Genomic DNA, 23,887 nt, shown 5'->3' on the forward strand with positions numbered 1-23,887 from the left:
TACAGTGGGAATTTCTACAGTAGTTTTCTTTATGGGAAGAATGAGAACTGGCAGAGAGCAATTTTAAGGAAACGAGAAATCCAAGTGGTGAAAGTTAAGAGAGGTAAAGGAAATACAAATACTTTGGACACCTGAACAGGTACAAAGAGACAAAGTCACAGTTAGCAATTTCTTAACAGTTGCATGGGAGCATGAGCTTGGTTTAATAATAAAAATGCAACAGATATGGTTTTTTTTTTTTGTTTTTTTTTGTTTTTTTTAAGAAGTACCCCCTTTTCCTTAGCTTTATCCATATTTTGTTGCGTTACGGCTCTATTAAAATGGATTTTACTCACAAAAATGTGGAAAGGCTCTCTGGTCTTAGAGAATAAATCAGAACTTTTTGGCCATGGCACTGATTACTTTGCTGATTACCTTGAAAACACCATCCGCACAATGAAGCATTGTGTTTGTACAACATGTTGCTAGAATGCTTTCTACTGGCAGAGACTAGGAAACTATCCAGGATTGTCGTATAAATTCAAAATCCATCTTATTTCTAGGTTTTAAGGTATGGAGATCCAAATTATGGAAGTACCATTTACATGGAATGCCCCAGGTCCTGACCATTCTGGATAAGGGTTTCTATACCTGTACACATGTGCAATGTTTTCACATTAAAGTTGGCCTTCCAACTTTTGTGGCAAAAACAAATTGTTCCGGGTTGCATACTCTATGCTCCAAATCCTCAGTTGTGGTCATAAAGTAAAGTAAATATATCACCTGGGGCAGGAAAAACTTTAATTTAACTTGAAGGAAATGTAAACACTGCTTTTAAATGAAAGTCCAACTCCCAACTCATTAATTTAAACATGTATAGTAAGTGAAAAAGACATAGTCATCAATTCAACTAAGCTTACTTAAATTGAAAAGTCCTTTAACTCCCATTTTGACTCCAATCCCTCACTTGCTAAGAATCCATCCAGCCCTTCTTAAAGCTATATAATGTATCAGCCAGTACGACTGATTCGGGGAGGGAATTCCACAACTTCACAGCTCTCACTGTAAAAAATCCTTTCCGAATATTTAAATGGAACCTCCCTTCTTCTAAACGGAGTGGGTGCCCTCGTGTCCGTTGGAAGGACCTACTGGTAAATAAAACATTAGAGAGGTTATTATATGATCCCCTTATATATTTATACATAGTTATCATGTCACCTCTTAAGCGCCTCTTCTCCAGTGTAAACAGACCCAACTTGGCCAGTCTTTCTTCATAACCGAGACTTTCCATACCCTTTACCAGCTTAGTTGCCCTTCTCTGGACCCTCTCTAGCTCAATAATGTCCCGTTTGAGCACTGGAGACCAAAACTGAACAGCATATTCTAGATGGGGCCTTACCAGTGCTCTGTAAAGGGGAAGAATAACCCCCTCCTCCCGTGAATCTATACCCCTTTTAATACAGCTCAGAACCTTGTTTGCCCTTGCAGCTGCTGCCTGGCATTGCTTGCTACAGCCAAGTTTATTATCTACAAGGACTCCAAGATCCTTCTCCATTATGGATTTGCCTAGTGCAGTCCCATTAAGGTTATACGGGGCTTGCATATTTTTACATCCCAGGTGCATGACCTTACATTTATCCACATTAAATCTCATCTGCCACTTAGCTGCCCAGATTTCCAGTTGGTCAAGATCCTGCTGCAGGGATGTCACATCCTGGATAGAATTGACTGGTCTGCAGAGTTTTGTGTCATCTGCAAACACTGATACATTACTCATAATACCCTCCCCTAAGTCATTATGAACAAATTAAACAAAAGTGGACCCAGTACAGAACCCTGAGGGACCCCACTGAGAACCTTACTCCAAGTAGAGAATGTGCCATTAACAACCACCCTCTGTACCCGATCCTGTAGCCAGTTTTCTATCCATGTGCAAACGACTTCACTAAGACCAATAGACCTTAGCTTAGAAAGCAGTCGTTTGTGGGGAACGGTATCAAATGCTTTGGCAAAATCCAAATAGATTATATCTACTGCATCCCCACTGTCCAGCTTCTTACTTACCTCATCATAAAAAGCAATTAAATTGGTCTGACATGACCTGTCCTTCATAAAGCCATGCTGATTACTGCTCATAATGCCATTCTCCACTACATAATTTTGAATGTGATCCCTTAACAAGCCTTCAAATAACTTGCCCACCACGGATGTCAAACTTACAGGCCTATAATTGCCAGGCTGAGATCTTATTCCCTTTTTAAATATGGGAGTGACATTCGCCTTCTTCCAATCACTAGGTACCATACCTGATGAAAGAGAGTCTGAGAATATCAGAAACAAGGGCCACTGCAATTCTGCCCTTAGCTCTCTCAGTACCCGAGGGTGTATTCCATCTGGCCCAGGTGCCTTGTTTACATTTATCGTGTGTAACCCTTTAAGCACCATATCCTGTGCCAACCACTGTGTAGTTGGAGCTGAGGCAACAGTGAAGCTATTGGGTGAGACTTGGCCCACTGGCTCCTCTACTGTATACACAGAAGAAAAGAACTGGTTAAGCACATCTGCCTTTTCTGTATCCGCTGTAACCATATTGTTATTATAACTCAATGGGGCCACACCCTCAACCTGCATCTTTTTACTATTAATATACTTAAAAAACTTTTTGGGGTTAGTCTTGGCCTCGGCCGCGATGCGCTCCTCATTTTCTATCTTTGCCTTCCGGATTGCTGTTTTACAACACTTGTTATAGTGTTTATATTCATTAAACGCAGCTACTGTCCCCTCTGACTTATATTTCTTAAAAGCTTTCCTTTTTTTCCCTATTAACTTCTTTACCTCAGAGTTAAGCCACATAGGGTGATTCTTAACACTTCTACTTTTTCTTATTAATGGAATGAATTGAGAACAGTAATGATTTAATATCATTTTAAATGACAACCATTTCTGCTCTGTGTTTTTATCAGAAAACATAATGCCCCAATCTATGCCCTGAAGCGCTGCCCTTAAGGAGCTAAAATTTGCCTTCCTAAAATTCAGTGTCTTTGTTGCCCCCGTGTAAATTTGTTTCCTGCACCAAAACATCAAATGAAATAACATTATGGTCACTATTACCCAGGGGTTCAACCACTTGCACATTTGCTATACGTTCTGGGTCATTAGAGATCACTAGATCTAGTATAGCATTGTTCCTGGTTGGCTCCTCAACAACCTGTGACATAAAGTTGTCGTGCAGCAAGTTTATAAACTTGTTCCCATTTACTGTCCTGGCAGTACTATTGCCCCAGTCAATATCAGGGTAATTAAAATCCCCCATTATTATCACTTGCCCCAAACTAGCAGCCTTTTCTATTTGCAACAGGAGCTGGGCCTCCTCCTCTTCGCTTACATTAGGGGGTCTATAGCATACCCCTACAATTAGCTTGGTAGATTCTTTACTATCTGTGAGAAGCTCAACCCATAAGGATTCAGCTCCCTCTGTTACCCCCATCACTTCCTCCTTAATATTTGCTTTTAAGTCGTGCTTAATGAACAGACACACTCCTCCTCCTTTCCTATTGCCCCTGTCCCTCCGAAACAATGTATACCCCCCAATATTAACAGCCCAGTCATGAGACTCATTCAACCAAGTTTCAGCAACACCAATCACATCATATTTCCGCTCCAACGCCAGTACCTCCAGCTCTCCCATTTTACCAGTCAGACTCCTTGCATTGGTAAACATACATTTAATACTGGTTCCGGCGTGAGAATGACGTGTAAACAACTTATGGGCCTCCCTGCCATTATCAGTATCCCGAAGCAAGTCTCCTCCCCCAATTTTCCTTACTATGCCCACTACCTCATCTATCCTGTCTACCACAGAATTTCCCGCTGCACCCTCCCCCCCCACTCCTAGTTTAAAATCTCCTCCAACCCTCTAGCCATCTTTTCCCCCAAAGCAGCTGCCCCATCATCATTGAGGTGCAGCCCATCCCTGGCAAAGAGCCTGTAGCCGATTGAGAAATCAGCCCAGTTCTGGAGAAACCCAAAGCCCTCCTCCCTGCACCAATCTCTCAGCCACGCATTAATCTCCCTGAGCTCCCGCTGCCTTCTTAATGTTGCTCGTGGCACAGGTAATATCTCTGAGAAAATTACCTTGGAAGTCCTCGCCCTCAACTTCGCACCTAGCTTTTTAAAATCGTTCTTGAGGACTTCCCCCCCTCCTCTAACTTTGTCATTGGTACCTATGTGTACCAAGACCGCCGGGTCTTCCCCAGCCCCTCCCAACAATCTGTCCACTCGTTCCACCACATGCCGAACCCTAGCACCAGGCAAGCAACACACAGTTCGGCATGTAGGGTCTTTGCGACAAATTACCCTATCCACCTTTCTAATGATTGAATCCCCTACAACTATAACCTGCCTTCCCTTCCTAGCACTACTCCCCCCACCTGTATTAGAGGTGCCGGCTCCCAGGGTGCTCTGAGAGTCAGCCTGCTCCATACACGCCAGCTCAGAGCTGCCTTCCCCAGCATCTTCACCTAACGCGGCAAATCTGTTGGTTTGTACAAGCTTTGAACCAGCCCCCCTACCCTTGTGTCCCCTACTGCCCCTCTTAACTGTTACAAATTTGTCTCCCTCATTAACCTCCACTGTCCCTTCTCCCCCCCCCACTACACCGGCCCCTGCCAGTGGTTGCTCAGTGAGCCTCCTGTTCTCCCCCATGTTTGCAGCTGCCCTCAGTGCTGCCAGTTCCCCCCTTAGATTCTGCACCTCAGATTCCAAGAGGAAAACCCACCTGCATCTCTCACAAGTAAATGCTGCATGGAACTGCTGCTCCAGGACCACATACATGCGACAAGATGCACACTGAGTAACACCAGCAATCATACTGCAACTCATATTGCAACTGGGTACTTACAGTCTCCCGAGTGCAATCCCTTGTATAGTGCCTTTTAAGTTTCAAACGCCTTTTTTGTTTTAAACGCCTGCTATACACTTAAATTTACATGCAACACTTTAGATTACATGCAAAACTCGCTAGCAGCTCCCAAACTCGCTGTGCAGTCAGAAACTTATTGAGGTTCAAACCAAACAGCCAAATGTCTGTTGAGAATTTACCAGATTTACTCCACCCCCTTAATTAGTATGCTCAATCAGCCAGGTAGCACTTACAAGTCACACAGCAGTTAGTTAATTGCACTTACTTTCTCCTTTCAACCAGCACTCCCAGCATGCACAGTAAACCCCAAACGCCTTTTTTGTTTTAAACGCCTGCTATACACTTAAATTTACATGCAACACTTTAGATTACATGCAAAACTCGCTAGCAGCTCCCAAACTCGCTGTGCAGTCAGAAACTTATTGAGGTTCAAACCAATGTTGAAATGTATACATAATGAAAAACACATCATCATCTCATCTGAATTGAATTACACTGATTACTTACTTAAACTTTGATATTATATGTTTTACTGCATATTTGATAAAGCAATTCCATTTTATGTTCAAATAGCGGGGCTAATTTAATAACGAAGGTGCCAAATTGTGCTTGGGCACTTACCCATAACAATCAATTCCATCTGAGTAGACTGCTGTAAGTATAAAAATGAATATCACAACTAAAAACAGTTATTCCTAACTTGCTCTAGGCCACCCAGCACATCAAACCAGATTTAAAATTTAAAACCATTAGTCTCAATTAGCAATCTTTCACCCCTTCACAAAGTTGGTCCAGATGCCTTGCCTCGGACCCTTCACAATATCGGAATCTAATTGGTTGCTATGGATAAATGCTCAGACCTTTATGAACCTATGTTACTAAATCTTTCACCATTTCATCAGTAAATCTCTATTTTCCTTCTATGTACAGAGAGTCCTTTAAAGATCACTGTAATTTAGGTCAGACAGGCCACAAATAGTGGTCAAATAAGACAACATTTCATCAAGTCCAAAGCTTTATTCACAGAGTTTCTGTTGAATAATTCCAAACTTTGCATTTCTTGCATTCATCAGGCTGCGGTACCGGCTCCTGTTGTAACATTAAACACAACTACGTGTTGCAAAATATGCCCACAATTTACTGTTAGGGCTCTGGTACACGGGGAGATTAGTCACCCGCGGCAAAACTCCCTGCTCGCGGGCGACTAATCTCCCCGAGTTGCCTTCCCCCTGCCATCCCACCGGCGAACATGTAAGTCGCCGGCGGGATGGCACACGCGGCGGCGCGATAATCTCCCTGTGTACCAGAGCCCTTACCTCTTCTGCTTTTACAAGCTGATTAGCACTTCACTCAGCTGCATGCACAGGGCAAACATCTGAACTAATTAACAATTGGCCATGCAGCATCTGTATTTTCTAGGAATGTTTTTAAAGAAATGCATCATCCCTTTAAATCTGCACACATACAAAAAAAGCCACATGCTGCAAAACTGATCTGTAACCAAATCAAAAAGTGGAATTCCTCAGGGTGGCTTAGCAAGGATTGTGAGGATTTTTGTGTTTGCTTAAATACATAAGGAAAAACCAACTAATTGTTGAAGGCTAACTAAACCCCAAACAGGGGATGACTGACGTAGTTAGCCAGCTTGAATTATATTGCAATATGTGGACAAACAATCCCTGTTTTGCTTAAAGGAATACTGTCAGGAAAAAAATGTGTTTTTCAAAACACATCAGTTAATAGAGCTTCTCCAGCAAAATCCTGCATCGAAATCCATTTTTTAAAAAATTAATATTTAATTTTGGAATTTCACATGGGGCTAGCCATATTCTTCATTTCCCAGGGTGCCAGAGCCATGTGACTTGTGCTCTGATAAACTTCAGTCAGCAGTCAGCCGATCAGCAGAACATTGGGAAGGGGGCAAGATGTGTAGCGCTGGAAACTTCTGAAAGCTTAGACTCAGGCACAATGGCGCCTACACACCAATATTACAGCCAAAAAAAAAAAAAAAAAAACATTTGTTGGTTCAAGAATAAAATTTTATATGGTAGAGTGAATTATTTGCTATGTAAACAGTATCATTTCGAAATAGAAAGTATACCATAAGAATCATGACCGTTTCCCTTTAAAGGAAAACTATACCCCCACACAATGTAGGTCTCTATCAAAAATCTATCACATAAAACAACTCTTATCAAAAACCCTGCTTCATCAAAATAAATCATTTAAAACAAAATATAATTTCTTAAAAGTATGTGCCATTGGGTAATCCTGAATAGAAAAGTGACATTTTAAGTACTAAGGGCCACCCCCGGGACCATAAGATTTGTGGTGCACACATACGCACACATAAATGTTATGTCATATCAACCAATTAATGGGAAAATTTAGGTCTTTCACAGCAAAATTTCTGCTCAGAAGCACAGAGACCAAATGGTGGCTCAAGGTAAAAGGGCAATATTTAAGCAATGAAGGATTCTTTAATAGGTAAACTTAATATGATATAAACTGTCTGTTGGTTATTCATTATGCATTCTGAGGTATAGTTTTCCTTTAAAGTCAAAGTACTTCATGTGACTATGAAAATTAGCAATTCTTTTCTGCAAGGTTTGTGCAGATTTTCTCACCCCAGGATTTTGCTTATTTGCACATCCAAATTTAAATTCACATTGTTTGGTATTCAGCAGATCCTTTGTTGAAAATTTGGTATTTAGCCGAATTACAAAAAAAAAAGCGGATTTGGTCCATCCCTACTTTTAACTGATCTTATATTTTTCTGATATTGCACCATGCAACAATAAATAGACATCTTCCACATAAAGGTTTGGGATATTTAACTGCTGCCCTCTAGCTGTCCACTTCACTTGCATGGGAGATGTAGCGGCATATTAATCAAAGGGTGAACTCTCGCTTTTACCCTTTCATTAATAATTGGCTTTTTCTTATATACTTCTTAAGACACAGCATTTGTTTGAGCTGTAATCTTAGTGCAAGTTGCTAAACTGGAGAGAGGACAGTGAGAAAGAATGTTGTGGTTTTTTATATGTATATATGAATGAGGCCATCTCAGTGGAAGTTGCAATGTTCAGCATAAAGGAAAAAAACGAAAAACCATTTTACTTTCATTTATTTTATATTGGACTTATAATAGTGAGCCTTGCACATTTTCTTTTAAATAAGACCCAAATTAGTTTTATCATTGCAATCACTAATTTGTGTGAGTCAGATTCATGAAACATGGAAATCTTCTCAGGCTAAAAAGGGATTGATTGCCTGCATGGTGCACAAGGCCATCCCAAGGATTCACAGCTAAAATTTGCTATATTTACTATACTGACCAGAAAATGGAAATGTATAGCCTTTGTGTGAGATTTTCTTGGCAGACTGCCCGCAGATCTTCAATGTCAGCTCAGTGATGTCTACAAAGCTATTTTAAGCCAGGGCTATGCTGACAATTAAATGGCTCCCTGAAAGTCTAAATGAGGTTTCATAAAAATGTTTTCTCCCTTCTGATGCAAAGATGGCTTAACTAAAATGTACACACAACAAATAACACACATGCTTTCAAACTGCTGTCTGTACAAATTGGGACAAATGGTAAAATAGTGGCAGCAACTTTGCAATCATTCTACAATTAACTGGTCTGCAACAACCAAATAAAAGTATCAAGAAAATTCCAAATTAAAGGAAGGTCATCTTCCATATAGTCAATTTTAAGCAAATAATTTTAATAAAAAAAAATATTTCCTTTTTCTCTGTAATAAAGCAGTAGCATGTACTTGGTATATGGTAACTAAGCTACATGAATCCATAATGATGGCAAAATAATCCTACTGGGTTATTTAATGTTAAAATGATTTTTAGCACTGGTGAAGTACATTATGGAAAGATCCCTAATAATGTGGGAAAACCCCAGGTCCTAGGCATTCCCAGATAATATATCCCGAATCTGTACACCCTTGCTGTTTGTAAATAAAACAACCCTTGGTTTATCACTGTTCTCAAGCATTATGTTTCCCAGATTTGCCACGCCATCTTCATATTAATCAACAGAATTCTAAAGAAGCAATTTAAACTGGTTTTTCCAGTTACTGGTCTATTTATTGATAATTACAGCTTTCCCAAAATACACAGCTGGCGTCATCATAAAAGTAGATAGGAATCTTAATATTACTATGTTACTATTTGCATAAGTAACAATGATAAAAAGACAAAATTGAGCATAAAAGAAAAAAATGGAAGCATTGAAAGTGCAACAAATAATGCAGCCCATCAAAGCAGAGGCTGTTAGCGTTACATGAAGAGGCATGTAGAAAGTAGAAAAGAAATTGCTGGTCCTAGAATTAGTCACTTATATTTGTATAACTCTAGGCCCAGCAATTTCTTTCTACTTTCTTTCTACTAAACGTAGCCATACATGGTAAGATCCGCTCGCTTAGCGAGGTTTCCCTGATATCTACACTTATGGGTGGGCATTTGGTTTGGGGACCACATCAATGAGCCAATGCAGTCCCTAATCTGACGGAAAAATCAAACCTGCCCAATTGAGATCTGGACAATTTCAGGGCATATGTCGGTCGGTCGGGCAGGCCTGTCGTTTGTGCCCATACACAGGCAGATAAGCTGCCAAATCGGTCTAAAGGACAGATAATAAATATTTATGTAAGAATAGCATTTGACTAGATGGTGAAATAGCTTCAAATTCTCTCATGCTATTTAGAACAACCATGCATCATTTATCTCTGTAAAGCGTCAGGGAAATGTGTTGGAAATCTACAATTTCCATTACAACAGTGTTATAGGAGCAGATCTTTGCATTTATTTCTATAAAGTAGACAATAGTATGTTGCCCGTTGTGGAGTTTTTAACGGACCCCTAAGAGAGAGACATTGATGTTGCTTTAAGAGAAAGTTTTATTGATAACATGTAAGTGGAGATGCTTACATGGACAGACACTTCTAACCTGACCCTGGAAGGAGTAAGTTTTTTTTTTAGGTTTTCCTGGTGTGACTTACAAAAAGGAGGCCCTAACCATGACAGTGGTGTGACTAAGGCAAACACACAGCTTTTACCATTGCAGGGCAACTTTAATTACTTTAAAACATTTTCCTTTTTAGGTGTCACTGTTCCTGTAATGTCAATCATATAAAAAAGCTAGCAGTCTTTAAAATATACAAAGAACACTTCAGCCTATTTAAATATAATTTTTGTGACTGGCCTCTAATAAACACCCTATTAGAATCAGGTTGCAAACCCAAGTCTTTGCCATACTATATTCTCTTTAGTACATCAGCACCACTTTGCTCTAAATATATGACTAGCACCTAATAGCAATATAAAAGAATTAGGAATCACACCCCTAAATAATGTAATTCACACAACACCCTTAATATTATTATTATATAATGAAATGAGCAGAAATTATAAAATAGTTGTTAAAAGCTTTAGGTCAACTTTGACTAGTGGCACATTAATATGGCCCTCCAAAAGATTTTTATGGGCCCCAGTCTATTTAAAGGCTCCATACACTTCAATGTATGATATTTTATTTTAATCCGGCCCTTGAACATGCTAACAGCTCACTACATGTAATAAGTTAAACAGCACTGTTCTAACCCCAACCCACCAACATCCTAGAATACACAATATTCTCTTTTAGCCTGCATTAAATTGTTTTATTATTTTTGAGCTATTCTGCATCATAGCTTGCTGCCTTTGTATAATAAAAAAGACAAGTTAAGACACTGGAGACCAGTGATGTGTGCACCACTTTAAGAAACATTACAAAACACTAAGCTCTTGAGTTTCTTAAGTTTCAGGTTCATGTGCAGATATACAGGAGTCAGGGTCTTATCTGTCACGAAACACATTCCGGTACTAGGAAAAAGATTTGCACACTGTTACGTGTTACTCCTCAAAATGTAACATCACGCTAGTGTTGCTATCAGTAGATGACCAGCTCCCATTAATTAGCTTTTCCAACGTCACAATTGTTATATTCCTGCTAAGTTAAATAAACACAAAACGCAATACCACCAATGAAAATATCTTGCACAACAGCACAGTACTACAGCAAATGCTTATGGTGGTGTATTGACTGCAATACATTTCCAGTATTTTCCCTTCAGATCAATGAATCTCCAAGTAGAGGTGGGAGGGCAGAAAGACATCAGATGAGATTAGTACTGGACTTAGGTTGCTAGAGACCACCACAAAACCTGGTATTTAGACCCTATTTTTGCAAAAATTAGATAGCGACAGTGCCAACTTGTACAAAGTTTACCTAAGTTGATAAGAAAGGCCTCATGAGAATTGCCCTGGACTGAGCCCACCAGGAGAACCATTTTCTTCATGTACTTTGCCAGGCCAGTGCAATCCTGGATTTGATCTTGAACTTGTCAGATTCAATGAGACTAGGGCAGACTCTACACCCAGTAACGCACAGGAGTTGTACCACAATAAACATAAAAAATTGAAAAGAGAGAGAGAGAGAGAATACAGAATGTCGGCACTCACAGGATTTCCATGAAGATAATCACTGGCAGTCAGTCATAATTCAAGGTGCAATCAAAAAAGGAGTTTATTAGTCCAACGTTTCAGTTCCCTACTGGAACTTTCGTCAGGAACTGAAACGTTGGACTAATAAACTCCTTTTTTGATTGCACCTTGAATTATGACTGACTGCCAGCACCAAGGGTCTTTGTGTTTCAAAAAATCTCTCGTGTATTAAAATTGCATGTACAACCGACGTTTCGGTCCCTTTTGGGACCTTTTTCAAAGGGACCGAAACGTCGGTTGTACATGCAATTTTAATACACGAGAGATTTTTTGAAACACAAAGACCCTTGGTGCTGGCTGTTTTATTTTGATATTTATATGATATCCCGTGCACAGGGGCAACTGCAGAGCAGCAGATTTTGGAGTGTGGTGCTGTCGTGTGGACTGTTTTATATATATATATATATATATATATATATACATACACACATATATATTATAGCGGAGGTGGTAATAATAACAACAGACCAACAGATTTTGGTTCCTTTAAGGCTAGTGCCACACAGGACTGATTCTCATCCTGCGTTTTCCTGCCTTGCCTGCACCTGGAAGCATTTTCTCCAGCCGCATGCAGGTACACATAACGTATTTCAGCCAGAAACTGTTTGAGCAGGCTGTAATATGCTGTTTATGCCTGTACGCTGCTTATACCTGTTCCTTCCGCAGGCTGAGAATTTGCCCTCTAGCCCAAAATTTGGCAAACGTTGTTTACCTATTTCATGAATATTTAGATGGCATAGGTAAGCAGCTGAAATCTAAGAAACAATCACTGACTTTATATAGGAACAAAAAATAAATGCTAACACATGGCCTTTAATTTACTTTTTTGTATTTAGTTGTCTGGTCTATATTCATCTTAGGCTGTCAGACGAGGCGTCTGGAGTATATTTTCGGCAAGCTGAAAATCGCTTGCCAAAAACAGCTCCATCCGCCTCCTACCTGTGCCTGCACCAGAATGAATGAAATACGCTCTGGTGCAGGCACATGTAGCCGATATCCACCGAAGATACAAAGTCTCATGTTGTTTGCTGTGCCTACATGTGCCTGCACCCGAGCGTATTTCAATCATTCGGGTGCAGGCACAGGTAGGAGGCGGATGTCGCTATTTTCAGCTTGCCGAAAATATACGCTAGACGCCTCGTCTGACATTAGCCTTAATAGAAAGCAAGAGTTAATTCAAGAACACTTGTGTTATCTCAAAACACACACAGATTATTTAATTTATATTTATATTAAATTATAATATATATATATATATATATCGATCACACAAGTTCCAGGGAGTCATATGAAAGAAATTATATCATCAAGCGCTGATTATAACAGATGACATCACTAGGCGTTATGAATACACAGGATCTATGAATATCCTGTAAAATATGTCCTTATAAACAATGTTTAGCGATGTTATAAGCTGTGTTTAGTCATTTCTGTCTAATTTCGCTGAAGTCGCCAAGGAGTTCCATGACTTGTATATGATCTGGTTATGATATGGAATTCCCTGGTGACCTATAATATCCTTATATTTTAAAATAGGGGGTACTTTATTCATATTATTGACAAAATGTAATGAAAAATTTCTACTTTGCAAAGCTAGCCATACACTTAGTGATTTTTCTCTACTTAACGACCAATTTCAGTGCAATCCAACAAAACCATTAAATTATCTTAAGGTTGGTGTGCATAATAATGCTGATCACTAAAACTCATATTGGTATAACCAGTGTTCAAAATATATGGGGCTGATCTCATCATTTGGCCATCATCAGCACTACTGACCAAGTCAGTGGCCTGTAAACTAAAAATAACATAATCCCATCAAGCAAGGACTGCATTTGGCAATACCAGCCTTCCTGCACATCAAACTAAACAGGCATAGATATGCTAAAGCTCTGCTTTTAAAACCATCTCTCTCACTTTTCCACCCACCTATGCTATGAGCATTCCAGCTACCACCCAAGATATGCTTTCATTATTGCAAAAGACTTGCATTTATTTCTTCCAGACAGCATTTACTGAATGACTAAAATTATGCACAGTCTGTGTCAAAACAATATTTAAGAAACTTCAAGTAGTGCACATGCGCTCGCACAGGGTGAGAAAGAGGAGCATCTGGGAGGCCCTGGGTTTGACATCAGTAATCAGTTTTCTTGTTTCTTTTTTTTTTTTTTTCGAAAATTTCAGGTAAACCATAAAACTCAGAGAAACAGATTTGTCTGCAAACTGCACCACGAGGCAGAGTCATAAAAAGGCGAATAAACATTTACTCTAAATAGGTTCCTATTGAACTGCATCTTGAAAACCTTTGTGCAAGTGCAATATTTAACCACAGTTTCCTCTGCATGCCTCACTTCACACACAACTAATATTTCTTATAGATAACCATACACATGCTTCATCTTTGTAAAAGCTGGCAATTATTCTGTACTACTGAAGCCCAATAACGTTAAAATTAAAACTTGCAACATTGCCCTTCAAGCCATTTTCAGCTTATGTTTAACCAATGTATTGAAGCTAAAAGAGGTCAACATTTTAACTAAAGCCTCTAGTTAAAAGGACATGCCAATATCAAAGTTAGTATTTGTTTGAAACAAAATAATTTTAATTTTTAAAATGTTATAGTCATGCAGAAAAATGGCTATATCACACTTACTGACGATAAGTGGTCACTTGAGGTGACTTCCTCCATTATGTGAGCAGTGCATTTTGCAAGCCGGTCAACCTACACTGACCTTTGAGAGTGGCACTTAATTCCCAAAATTACCACATGTGTCTGTAGCTGTAAAATTGTTTCCTCTGCCAGAGGTGCAGGCTAATAGAGCCAACACTCCCATTTCACCCCCACCCCTAACAGTAGGCCCCACCCCAGAGAATTGTGCCACAACTCTTGCTTCTGTGAAGTCATACAGGCCTGGACTGGGAAACAAAATAGGCCCTGGCATTTAGAGTACACAGAGGCCCAAACAGCCCTTACCAGCCCGATAAATAGTGACCATCTATGGCATCTTACAGCAGCCCCTTTGGCGTTTGCCAGAATCCACAGATTGCCAGTCAGGGCCTGACGTCATGTGCATAAAAAGCGCAAAGTGAGAAGCACTCATTATGTATATACACATCTCATGGCTGCCCCGACCGGGAGCTCCTCAGCAGCATATATATTTATATATATATATATATATATATATATTATATATATATATATATTTATATTTATATAAAAAAAACTACATACTATTGGGCCTCCAGTATTAAAAACATTAATTGCCCTTTAAAAGCGTTACACTGTCACTGACACTTCCAGCCAAGCACTGGGTTTTATGTACAGAGCAAAAATATTAATAGCATGTATGAACAGAAATCCAAGTGATATAAATAATACAAACTGAGCCTCATAACCATCTTTCTTGTTGTCCAGAACTAGTTTTACTAGTCCAATGTACAGCTAACATGGATGACCCAGCAGAAAATTATTAGTTCACTTTCTTAATCATGTACATATACAATAAAACTTTTTATGAATTTAAAAATGGATTTAAATCAAACAAATCAATTCCGTAAATGTGGTTCACCAGTTGCTCCTGAACTACAACTCCCACAATCTAAAAGCTAACATTGGCTATACCGGTAGATTATATACAGGTATAAGACCTGTTATCCAGAATCCTCAGGACCTGTGGGTTTTCGGATAAGGGGTCTTTGCATAATTAGGATCTCCTACCTTAAAGCTGGCCATACACGTGGCGATCCGACGATGTTTCGTACGACCATCGGTCGCACGAAACATCGTCAGATCCGCCACACACCATTCAGGGCTGAATCGGCAGGTAAGGAGGTAGAAACAATAGGATTTCTACCTCCTTCTGCCGATTCAGCTCTGAAGGGAGAATTTTGGTCAGGCGCCTTCTATGGCGCCCGATCAAAATTTTCTAACCTGGCCGATCGACGAGCCGACCGATTTCAGCAGATTCCTGCGACATCGGTCGGCTCGCTGACATACCATACACGCACCGATTATCGTACGAAACGAGGTTTCGTACGATAATATCGGTGCGTGTATGGCCACCTTAAGTCTACTAAAAAAATGATTTAAACAGTAATTATACCCAATAGGATTGTTTTGCCTCCAATAAGAGTTAATTATATCTTAGTTGGGATAAACTACAAGGTACTGTTTTATTATTACAGAGAAAAAAAAAAACTTTTTTAAAATGTGAATTATTTGATTACAATGGAGTCTATGGGAGATGGCCTTTCCGTAATTTGGAACTTTCTGGATAATGAGTTTCCGGATAAGGGGTCTGATTCCTGTATTAGTATCACACAACAGACACCCATACATATCCCAAATAGCTTTATCTGCTGCATTCTCAGTTGCAGGCAAACTGCCACAAAATGTTTAATAGCATCTCATGCAGATTATTCTGACAAATATAATAGTCAGTGTTGCCAGGAAACCAGTTTATTTAAAGGAGCCTACACAACAACAAGCATTAAGAATGATGTTGAAAATGCACGGATGCTCTCTCTTAGTTTGGGCTTTACAACTTGCACAAAGCAGCAGCAAATGATTGTTCACAAATGTATGACACAAACCAGTTTAACAAAAAAAAGTTTCTTTGTGAACAGAATAAATGCAAAATCACAAATCTATACACTACATTAACCTTTTTGTGACAGCAGCGTAAACTCTTGCCATGACTATATGCACACAAAGATGGCAGCCCTACCACAACACATATTTAAATAGAAAACCCACCATTAAGGGGTAGCATGAACTAGTAGTTAAGAGAAGAAAATAAGTACCAGTTCTTATTCTAATTTTTGCAACTGTAACCAGTTAATAGGCCATTGTCTTATTATGTTATATATTAACATGGTAAATTCAAGTTAGGTCTTTGTCACCAGGGTAACACCAAAAAAAACAAAAAACAAATATATATGCCTAAAATATTTTTATTTTGTTTAAGGACTGTTAGATATAGCATATTTACATCTATATAAAATATACATTTATTTAAAAGGGATGTAAATTCAAAAATCATAATCTTTGTGTATGTTATTTAGACCAAATAAACAAACTCATTAAAAATTGTTTTTTGTTTTTTTTTTTAGAAACCTTTGTATTTAGCATCTTATGCTATTCCCTTAAAATTAGCTTTGATTACAGCTTCTCTAGGGCCAGCGGTGTCCTAATATGAAAAAAAGCCGGGATTGCTCTGTACCAGACTTGCATAAAAAAACAAAAGCAGGGACTGTCCTATACCAGACTTGAAATAAAAACAAAAGTTTGATTACTGGATTGTCATTGGTTATCTGCAGATAAGAGCAAGTCAGGCACAGATAAGGAAGTGAAACATGAACAGAGAGTGATACACGCCCACGGCCAGTTAGCCGTGTTTTAAAGGGCATGTCAACCCCAAAAATAATTTTTTGCATAATAAAAGAAAGCATAACTCTAAGCAATTTTCCAATATGAAATAATTGAAAGTTTGTAGTGCTTTAAAAGTTATTTGTAGATGTAATTGCTATTGAAAAGCAGCATTTGCTAAACTCCTGGTTGTTACTTTTTAAACAATGTTGCAACTGTCAGTCTCCTCCAGCAAGTCAAGTCTGTCAATCTGCTGCCTGTGTTACAATGTTTCAACAGTCAGAGTCACCAGGGCAGAGAATAGAAAAGGACAGGCAAAGATTGCTTTTAATAGCAATTATATATATACAAATAACTCAAAAGTCTTTACAAATTTGTAATAAATGTATATTGCAAAGCTGCTTACAATTTTGTTATCTTTTATTAGGCAAAAAATTATATTTTGCATTGCCTTGTCCTTTTAGGTTAATGTCCAAAGGAGCAATTTAGTCACCTGTGACAGATCTCTACTACCATGGGTGACAAATCGCTCTGAATGCTTTTCGACCAGCAACAAAAGGTAATCGTCAGTGGAAAGGCTTACACATCACTTCTGTTCTCCAAAGTTTGTGCGACTTAAGAAACCAAAGTGATGCATAGGCCTTTCCTCCAGTGATTGCTTTACTTGCTGGTAGAAAGGCATTTCAGAGCGATTAGTCGCCCGTGGTATCAGAGCTTTATAGCAGGTGACTAAATCGCTACTTGGGACATTAGCCTATCCCTGTTTTAACAGCTTTGACATCTGATTTTTTTTAGAACAGCATCTGTTATAGTGCTTTCCTATCTTAGGGCTATATATAAACACTGAGTTAAGATTCTGACTTTTCATCCCCTTTAAAGTGAAAGTAAAGGCTCCCTATAAAACAGAGATTATGATAGAATCCCTTAGAAGCCAGTGTGTGGGTCTCAGTCCCTATGTATACTTTTTAACAATTGGATCCCACTGCAGAGAAGACACTGCAACCAATGACTAATTGTCTTGTTAGACCACACACAAAACCATTAGTTAGGTTCTCTAATAAAAAGGTGCAGTTTGCTTTAGGCCTAGTAAACTCTAGCAACCAATCACCACATAGTACTGACTGCCCACCTTTAAAAAACATAATTTTATTGGCTGTTACAAAGAAAACAAGAGTCATATTCAGTTCTATGGCATGGAACCCAACATACTTCTAGTAGGTCAGGCCCCCCTAATCTGTTGTAAGAGGCACTGCCAGCCCCACTGTGTGTGAATCACTGCCCTATTTGCCATGAACACCTCAATTCGTATTTAATAAAATGGCAAGTGGCTGCCAGCGGTTTTATTTTAATGCTCAAAGTTCTTCTTGTGAAGACTGAGCAAACTCACCATTACAAAAATAACATTTCATATAGAGGTGGAAATAGAGGATCAATAAAGAATTCTACATGGCTCACTGCAGTATATAAGTAAAGGTATGGGATCCATTACCCAGATACCAGTTATCCAGAAAGCTCCAAATTACAGGAAGACAATCTCCCATAGAATTCATTTTAGTCAATTCGGTTAAAAAAAAAAAAAGAACAAAAACATTTTTCTCTACGATAAACCAGTAACTTGAATGAATCCTTATGGGTGAAAAACCAATACGATTTGATTTAACGATTAAACGATTTTTAAGTAGACTTAAGGTATGGAGATCCAAATTATGGAAACACCCATCAGTCAAAGTCATTCTGGATACCAGGTCCCATACCTGTACTGTAGTAAAAGTTATGGGTCCAATTATAGTAGTGGCTCTCTACACCTAGCAAATGAAGACACAAAATAGCAGTGTTTCTAAAAGTAAAACCTGAACAGTATTTTAAGCACTATGTAATTAATATATAATAGATAGTCCTTAAACATCTTCTAGCAATAAAAAGTAAGAGGAAAACATTTGCTGTCACCATTTATCAAAAAGGAAAAAATTAAGGGACCAGCAACAAAAACAAATTGCTATTGAAAATATTTTATAAAAATATCTTTAGAGTATATTATAACTAATGGCAATGGTCGCTTTCCCTGTAACTACACTTGCTTTAATTAAGCACTTGGGAGTTTAAACACACACAAGCATACTGGGAAAACTCACACCTAGGGGTTGAACTGTTCTGCAGGCCTTTAGGAGAAATTTGGGTCAATGTTATTGTTTTTAAAACTACAGGGGAACATATACTTTAATAGTGTGAGAGCATATTGTGTGAGTGGAGGCCTATGCACTTACTACAAAAAAACATAAATGTTTGAGTGCAAAGTAGATTTTAGTAGATTATAATTATGCAAGCTTTTGGGACTACTTAGGTTCCTGCTTCAGGCATGATATTATGTTCCTGAAGCAGGGACCTAAGTAGTCCCAAAAGCTTGAACTTTATAATCTACAACGTTAGCCAATAAAAGGTATCACACTTTATGTAGGGTTACAAATGTTCCAGATTTATTCTTAACAACCAAAGCTTTCCTAATGTCCAGTTTCCAACAGTAAAGAGAACAAAAACTGATTCCAATAAATATTCATACAGTAAAGTGAAAACTTGATTATAGGGCACAAATTAAAAATGGCATAGAACAATAAACCAAATTCTATCTAAAGCTTGGAATTTGAATACCAAATATATATTATTTCTTAAGCAATCTCTGGAAAGCTATATGGGCTTTGCTGACTCAAAGTGATAACAACCCAAACCTTTTAACTTTCTATTTCAACTTACCTTTCATCTTCACCATCAACAAGAGGTGTTGATAGAGGAAGAGATTTCAGTGGAAGCAAGGACCCAGAGACTGGAAGACCACCGCTACCTTCTGAAGAAGCTCCTTCGCCAACAGTGGATATGCCAGCTACTGAATGCTCCATTATACGTCTGGCATCTTCTATCTGGCTTGCCACAGACTGAATAAGAGATGGTGCAACAAACTGGCCTGAACTCTGTGTCAACTGTAGTGGTAAGCTTTGAGCAACTGGTAAATTTGCGATCACAGGTGCTTGGTTACTACTTTGACCCAAATTCCCATTTTGCGCTGCTGAAGCTTGTGAAACTGTTGGTGGTGGACCCAAAGTTGTTGCCGTTGGAGGTAAAGCGGAAGGTATACTTGTACTTAGTTGCTGAACAGTCGGAACACTAGCTGCAGCTAGCAGAGGACTTACAGCAGGTACCTGTTGGTTTGACATGCCTTGTACAGGAGGGTCAATAAGCTGACTTTGAGGCTTTGCAGGAAGCAGTGTACTCTGAGGTGCAATAATGACTTGTTGAGGAATTCCAGGAGGACCAACCTGTATTCCTTGTGGTGGAGGCAATACCTGGGAAGAAGGAGCTGGAACACTCTGTTGTATTATAGATGTTGCAACTTGAGGGGTAGCTGCTTGATGCACTGTAGCAGGAAGGTTACCTTGTGGATTAACACCTAACATCTGACCTGTTGCTGCAATTGATGCCGGGGGGTGTGCCACAGGCTGAGTTTGAGCAACTGCTGCTGGAGCTTGTGCTGTTGAAGACTGAATCTGGGTTTGCATGGCATGTGTTTGGGCAACAGGGACAGCTGCAGTATTAACAACTGTAGAACTGGTTTGCATTGGGGGAATGGCTGTTTGTATTATTTGTGGATGCTGAATGTATTCCGGCAAATTCCCTGGAACAGAACTTTGATTTACTGGTACATGTCCAGAGGTCATCTGGGCAGAGGCAGTCTGTTGATGCGTGTATTGTAACTGTTGTGGAACAGCTGGGAGACTTTGTATGGGCTGAGTCTGTTGAGTGTATGGCAATTGTTGTGGGATCAAAGTAGAAACACTTGGCTGCTGATGTCCCAAAGAGGATGGCACACCAAGTATATTAACTGATGCTGGCTGGACACCAGCAGAAGCATTCAATGGAGCTTGAGCAGGCTGCCCTGCTAGTTTCTGAGGAGAAAAGTTGGCATCTTGTGAATGCATCTGTAACTGAGCAAGCTGGGGCTGGGAAATACTCTGTGGCATACTGGGGGCAGGAATAGTCTGAGCTATTGCGTTACTCAAGTCCATCTGCGGAGGACCTAGACCTTGAAATCCTGGCTGCTGTACGGAAGGCGTCCCCATTTCTCCACTACCAACACTTTCCGTATAATGGCTCAAAGTGCTGATGTTGCTACTAACTGAGCTTCCACTAGTGCTCTCTCTTTCAGACATTACTTCAAGTGGGTTTTGTTTAATGCTCTCTACGGCTTTGTTGATTGCAGCTCCTTCTGTTGCAGCTGCTACATTATCTTTGTCATAAAATTCCATACACGTCCATCTGCCTTTTTTAAAAGGTTCAGAACTAGAGTCTAATTTTACAACTCTAAATCTAGATGTTGCTGCACCTGAAGCAACCGCCTGATGTTGTGCTGCATTCTGTCCAATTGCTGACGCAGCAGCAGCACCAGAAACATTGTTCATGATACCAGAAGTAGCACTGCTACCATTACCAGTAGTGCCTTGTGACTGCAGATTAAGGCTGCCAGGTAAAGTGCCTACATTACTTGTACTTGTGACAGAACTTTGATTTATATTTACACCACTAGGCAAAGAACCTGTTACACCACTCAGACTTGAAATATTTGCATTAGTTGGTGCACTAGTATTACCTGAAGCAGGAGTAATGCCAGTACTTACAGGTCCACTTGTTTTACCTGCAATTGGTGGTATAGATCCAGCAGGCTGATGAGAAACAGAAGGAGCAGCAACAGGCACTGCTGTAACAGCACTATCAGAACTGCCTTGTGCAGGCAGTTTCACTGAAGCAGGAGTTGGGGGTAACCCTCCGGGAATGGCTGCATTGGGTAATCCATGTTGGGAAGGATGGCTATGTCCATGGTGATGAAGGTGGTGATGATGTATACTTCCATTAATCATGATATTCTGCTGTACATTCTGTGGCAGATGATGCTGGGGGAGGTGTGGTTGGTTAGGAGAGACAGCACCAGGTGTCTCAGCTTCCTGGAAGTTATTCAAAGTCTCTTCTGATGAACTTCTTTCTGGACCCCCAAGGTCTGTGGCTCTAGATAAAGACACATCCAATATTTCAGAAGATGACAAATCCTCGGTGTGAGACTCATCCAGATCGTCATAGCTCTCGGTATCTTCAGCAATGCTATTGTTGGAGCTCATGCTGGCTGAGATTTGAGCAGAAGTTACACTGGTGATCTGAAAGCCGCTTTTCTTCTTGATCTGGGCGCCGCTCTGCACAAGTGGCTGGGGCAGTAAATTCAGTGTTTGGGGAGGATGCTGCTGGGGTCCAGGAGATGAAGCTGCGGCGGGAGGCGGAGGCTGCACCAACAGAGGAGGGTAATCATCTGAAGACAGGACGTGGCCGGCGAGCCCTGGCCCTACTGCTCCATGCAGCGCAGCCGAGCTGCCACCAGTCCCACTACCCCTTCTGGGCAGATCTGCCGGGTGCGCCATCTTCCTGGCAGCAAGATCTGCGGCTGGATCAGGCTGGTGCATTTTAATTCCCCTCCTCTAACCCCTTAGCCCACCCACATCCACTCCTCCAAACGTGCAAGATGTGCCTCCCTCACTAAGGGGGATCGGGGCTCTCCTGCTGAGATCAAACAGCTGCAGCCCTGTTCGCTCTATATGTATCTATGTATGTTATAGAGACACACACGGGCAGATGGACGTCACCCACTCCTCTGCGCACTAGCCAGATACATGTAATGCGGTGCCACTTCCCCGGCCGCCTCCCACTCCGCTCTTAATCACAATGATCAAACGCCTTCCCTTTAATGACACTCCTCCATATCAATCCTCAGGGGGCAGTGGCAGCACAAATAGTTTCCCAGGATCCGGGCGCCGGGTACGGCAGATGACAGGACAGCCGCGGTTATCTTGTTCGTTGTCGGTAGTGCGTCCGGTCAAAGATCTGGAAACGTCGGCAACAAGCTGAGCGGCAAAAGAAGAGGCCATCACTGACAGCCTTCAGCAGGCATCGTGCCCGGGGCCCGGCAGCGGCCCAATCCGTATAGCAGGGGCCGAACGCTAGCCGTATAGGGATGCGCTAGCTGGCAACGGCTGCTTTCAGTTCGGCTACTCCAAAATCACCCTTCCGGCACGGAAAAGGGGGGCGAGTGGAAGCCGAAGCAGTAGCTGGGAGCGACCGGCTGTTAATAAGCTCCCCTCTTAGTGTCTCTTTCCCCCCGTGACTCTGCCTTTCTTTTCTCTAGCAGTGCCTCTCGGCTCAGGCTCCCTGTTACACAGCGCCTGTCCCTCCCTCCTCCTCTTTAATCTCACACGGCATTGGAGGACAGCTGCTGGGAGCCGGGCAGGCAGCTTGTCAAAGGGGCGGAGAACTGCATTGACGGGAGGAAGTATGGGAAAATGGCCGCCGCGCATGCGCGCCTGCTACTTTGTGGAACGCTGATAAAAAAGAACTGAGCAACTGGGCAAGTGGGGAGGGGAGAATGGGGGCGGGGCCTGGTGATGACGCAGTAGGCTGTACGATTGGTGGCGGAAGGTTCCGAGGAGTGTAGGGCGAGGGTTTCGGCAGTGGTGACGTTAATGCAGGACTGGGGAAGACGTGTCCAGTGTGTATGTGGGACCGGCTGAGTGCATGTGGCTGGGAAGCTATTGTGCTGTGCCCTAGCCACGTGGCCGCATTGTCTGCCAATGGAGTCGAGTAGTCATAGAAAGAAAATGTGGCTGGGCAGGTAGTCCTGTCAGGAGAAGCTTTCCTCTTGCACCTGTTGTGTCCCTGGTGGGCTTCCGTGCCTCAGTTCTTTCTTTCCTAAGTGTTACACATGGCTCTGCCTGGTGTTAGATTCATTTATTTGACCTTGGTAGTGCCCCCGGACTTCAAAAAAGCTGCTAATAGCTGAAATATTTTCTTGAGAAGGGTGCAGTTTTCTTAGTTCTTGCTCTGTAACTGAAGTCCTCTGTCCTCTGAAGTGACATTTGTGGTATGCATGTGGTGGGGCTGAGCAGCTGGTGCTGCCGTTTGGATCAGCCCTAGAGAGGAGCTTTATAGTCTGCACTGCAGCTGATTTAAGCTTTGTTATGATTGGCTGCTTCTGT

General features: G+C 40.8%; 1 protein-coding gene across 1 annotated transcript in view; it reads right to left on the reverse strand.

The window, feature by feature from the left end:
• tsc22d1 (TSC22 domain family member 1) overlaps positions 1-22,335 on the reverse strand; it is a 53,438-nt gene extending 31,103 nt beyond the window's left edge. Inside the window, 1 exon segment of the mRNA NM_001030364.3 lies at positions 19,575-22,335. Coding sequence (NP_001025535.3) covers positions 19,575-22,321 — 2,747 coding nt within the window. The 5' untranslated portion in view covers positions 22,322-22,335.
• Between the last annotated feature and the right edge of the window lie 1,552 nt (positions 22,336-23,887).

This window comes from Xenopus tropicalis, chromosome 2 (genome assembly GCF_000004195.4).
Source record: "Xenopus tropicalis strain Nigerian chromosome 2, UCB_Xtro_10.0, whole genome shotgun sequence".
Taxonomy (NCBI): domain Eukaryota; kingdom Metazoa; phylum Chordata; class Amphibia; order Anura; family Pipidae; genus Xenopus; species Xenopus tropicalis.